Below are 2,500 nucleotides of genomic sequence, written 5' to 3'. Positions count from 1 at the left end.
CTCACACTTGAACCGCTTCTGGCGGCGCAGGTAGCAGCCGTTCTCGAACATGTTGCCCGAGTCCGGGTGCAGCGACCAGAAGGAGCCCTTGCCGGGTTTGTCAGGCGTGCGCGGGATCTTGACGAAGCAGTCGTTGAAGGAGAGCGAGTGCCTGATGGAGTTCTGCCAGCGCTGCTGGTTCTGGCGGTAGTAGGGGAAGAGGTCCATGATGAACTGGTATATCTCAGAGAGCGTGACCATCTTGTTGGGCGCGTTCTGGATGGACATGGTGATGAGCGAGATGTACGAGTAGGGCGGCTTGGCGTGCGTGTACGACCGCCGGTACGTCTTGTCCTGCCGCGCGCGCTGCAGCGCCGAGGACACGGGCGAGTCCGGCTCCTGCAGCTCGCGCCCGTACCCCACCATCTGGTTCATGCCGCCCATGCCGCCCATGCCGCCCATGCAGCCGCTCATGCCGTTCATCTGCTGCATGGAGGTGTTCATGGGCGGGAAGGCGCCCATGCCGGTCATGCCGGGGCTCATGCACTGGCCGCCCATGCCCATGGCGCCGATGCCGCCCATGGAGGAGGGGAAGTCCATGTTGGGCGGCAGGCGCTGCTGGTAGGAGGACATGCCCATCATGGAGTTCATGGAGTTCATGGTGTTCATGCCGTACGTGCTCTGCGCCATGGGCGACACGGACGGCGCGCACGTCGTCATGGGCGTCATGCTCTCGCCGTACAGCTTCTGCGACAACATGGCGGCGGAGGCGGCGGCGGCGGCGGCGGCGGCGGCGGTGGTGGGGGCACTGACACTGACACTGGCACTGCTGCTGGCGCGGTCACTGCTGCTGGCACGGGCACTGTCACTCACTGTCACGTGCGCGGGCGCGGGCACTCACTGTCACGTGCGCGGGCGCGGGCACTGCCCCGGGTCACTACTGTCCATCCTCCCGCGGGCGGCGGCGGCGGCGAGGTGCGGGCGTGGCGGTGCGGGCGGTGTGGTGGTGGTGGTGCCGCCACACACGCACACACACGCACACACACACGCACGCACACACACGCACGCACACACACACACGCACACCCACGCCCACACCCAGCAAGTGAGCGTAGGGTGAGTGAGTGAGTGAGTGGGTGAGCGTGAGTGCAGAGTGAGAGCACAGTGAGAGGCCAGCGGAGGCTGCTAGCCTTGCACCACCACCACCACCAACACACACACACACACACACACACGCACACACACACGCACCAGTCAAACACTTATCCTAATCATATGTGTGTGTGTGTGTGTGCTGCTGCGCGGGTGGCGGGCGGGCTAGGAGCGGGCGGGGGCACGGGACACACGGGCGGGCACACAGACACACACGGGCGGGCTCACAGACAGACGGGCGGGCAGCACAATGTTTAATTCCGTGATCAGCAAAAGTACCTCTTCCCTTCGCGAGCTGTAATAAGCGTCCTGTACCCGAGGCCCTAGGTAAATACACCACTGTTTGGTGAGCGGGTTCCTCACGCCCTCCCTCGCCCCCCACCACACCCCCAGCCCCCCTCGCCAACAACCCTCACACCCCATTGGCTGGCGGCACCCCTCTTCCCGCCCCATCCTCGCTGCAGCCCCGCCCATGCTCACGTTAAGCTCGGCCCGTTTCCAGCTATTTCACGGCGTTGTAAAGGCGAAGGGAGTGGATGCCCCGCCCACTCAGAGCCTCTAGGTCCGCCCATCCACCCCGACCGCCGCGGATTGTGTGTGTGTGTGTGCGTGTGTGTGTGCGTCTGGCAAACGCTCCGCCCCCTCTCTCTCTCTCTCTAGCTAACTCTCTCTCTCTCTCTTTTTCTCTCTAGCTAGCTCTCTCTCTCTCCCTCCGTCTCTCTCTCTCTCTCGGACACGTATATAGAAGCACACTACACTGTTGGTTATATAGCTGTGTGTGTGTGTGTGTGTGTGTGTGTGTGTGTGTGTGTGTGTGTGTGTGTGTGTGTGTGTGTGTGTGTGTGTGTGTGTGTGTGTGTGTGTGTGTGTGTGTGTATGTGTGTGTCCCCCTCTCTCTCTCTCTCTCTCTCTCTCTCTCTCTCTCTCTCTCTCTCTCTCTCTCTCTCTCTCTCTCTCGCTTGCTCGCTCACTTTGTTTTATTACCGGCCATCGATATGTGAGAGAGAGAGAGAGAGAGAGAGAGAGAGAGAGAGAGAGAGAGAGAGAGAGAGAGAGAGAGAGAGAGAGAGAGAGAGAGAGAGAGAGAGAGACGCACGGACGATCGGATAGATAGATAGATAGATAGATAGATAGATAGATAGATAGATAGATAGACAGACAGACAGACAGACAGACAGACACAGACAGACACACAAACTTAACAATATGAAAGAGAGAGAGAGAGAGAGAGAGAGAGAGAGAGAGAGAGAGAGAGAGAGAGAGAGAGAGAGAGAGAGAGAGAGACCCAGAGGCGAAAAATCGATCCTCTCTCTCTCTCTCTCTCTCTCTCTCTCTCTCTCTCTCTCTCTCTCTCTCTCTCTCTCTCTCT

The 2,500-nt window shown here is 59.9% G+C and overlaps 1 protein-coding gene across 1 annotated transcript in view; it reads right to left on the bottom strand.

The window, feature by feature from the left end:
- LOC135096171 (silk gland factor 1-like) overlaps positions 1–1,874 on the bottom strand; it is a 3,741-nt gene extending 1,867 nt beyond the window's left edge. The window contains exon 1 of the mRNA XM_063997511.1: positions 1–1,874. This exon is cut by the window's left edge and continues 1,867 nt beyond it. Within this exon, the coding sequence (XP_063853581.1) occupies positions 1–738 (738 nt within the window). The 5' untranslated portion in view covers positions 739–1,874.
- Positions 1,875–2,500: the final 626 nt, after the last annotated feature.

Source organism: Scylla paramamosain, unplaced genomic scaffold (genome assembly GCF_035594125.1).
Source record: "Scylla paramamosain isolate STU-SP2022 unplaced genomic scaffold, ASM3559412v1 Contig3, whole genome shotgun sequence".
NCBI classification, from domain to species: Eukaryota; Metazoa; Arthropoda; class Malacostraca; order Decapoda; family Portunidae; genus Scylla; species Scylla paramamosain.
This window is presented reverse-complemented; position numbering and strand designations above follow the sequence as displayed.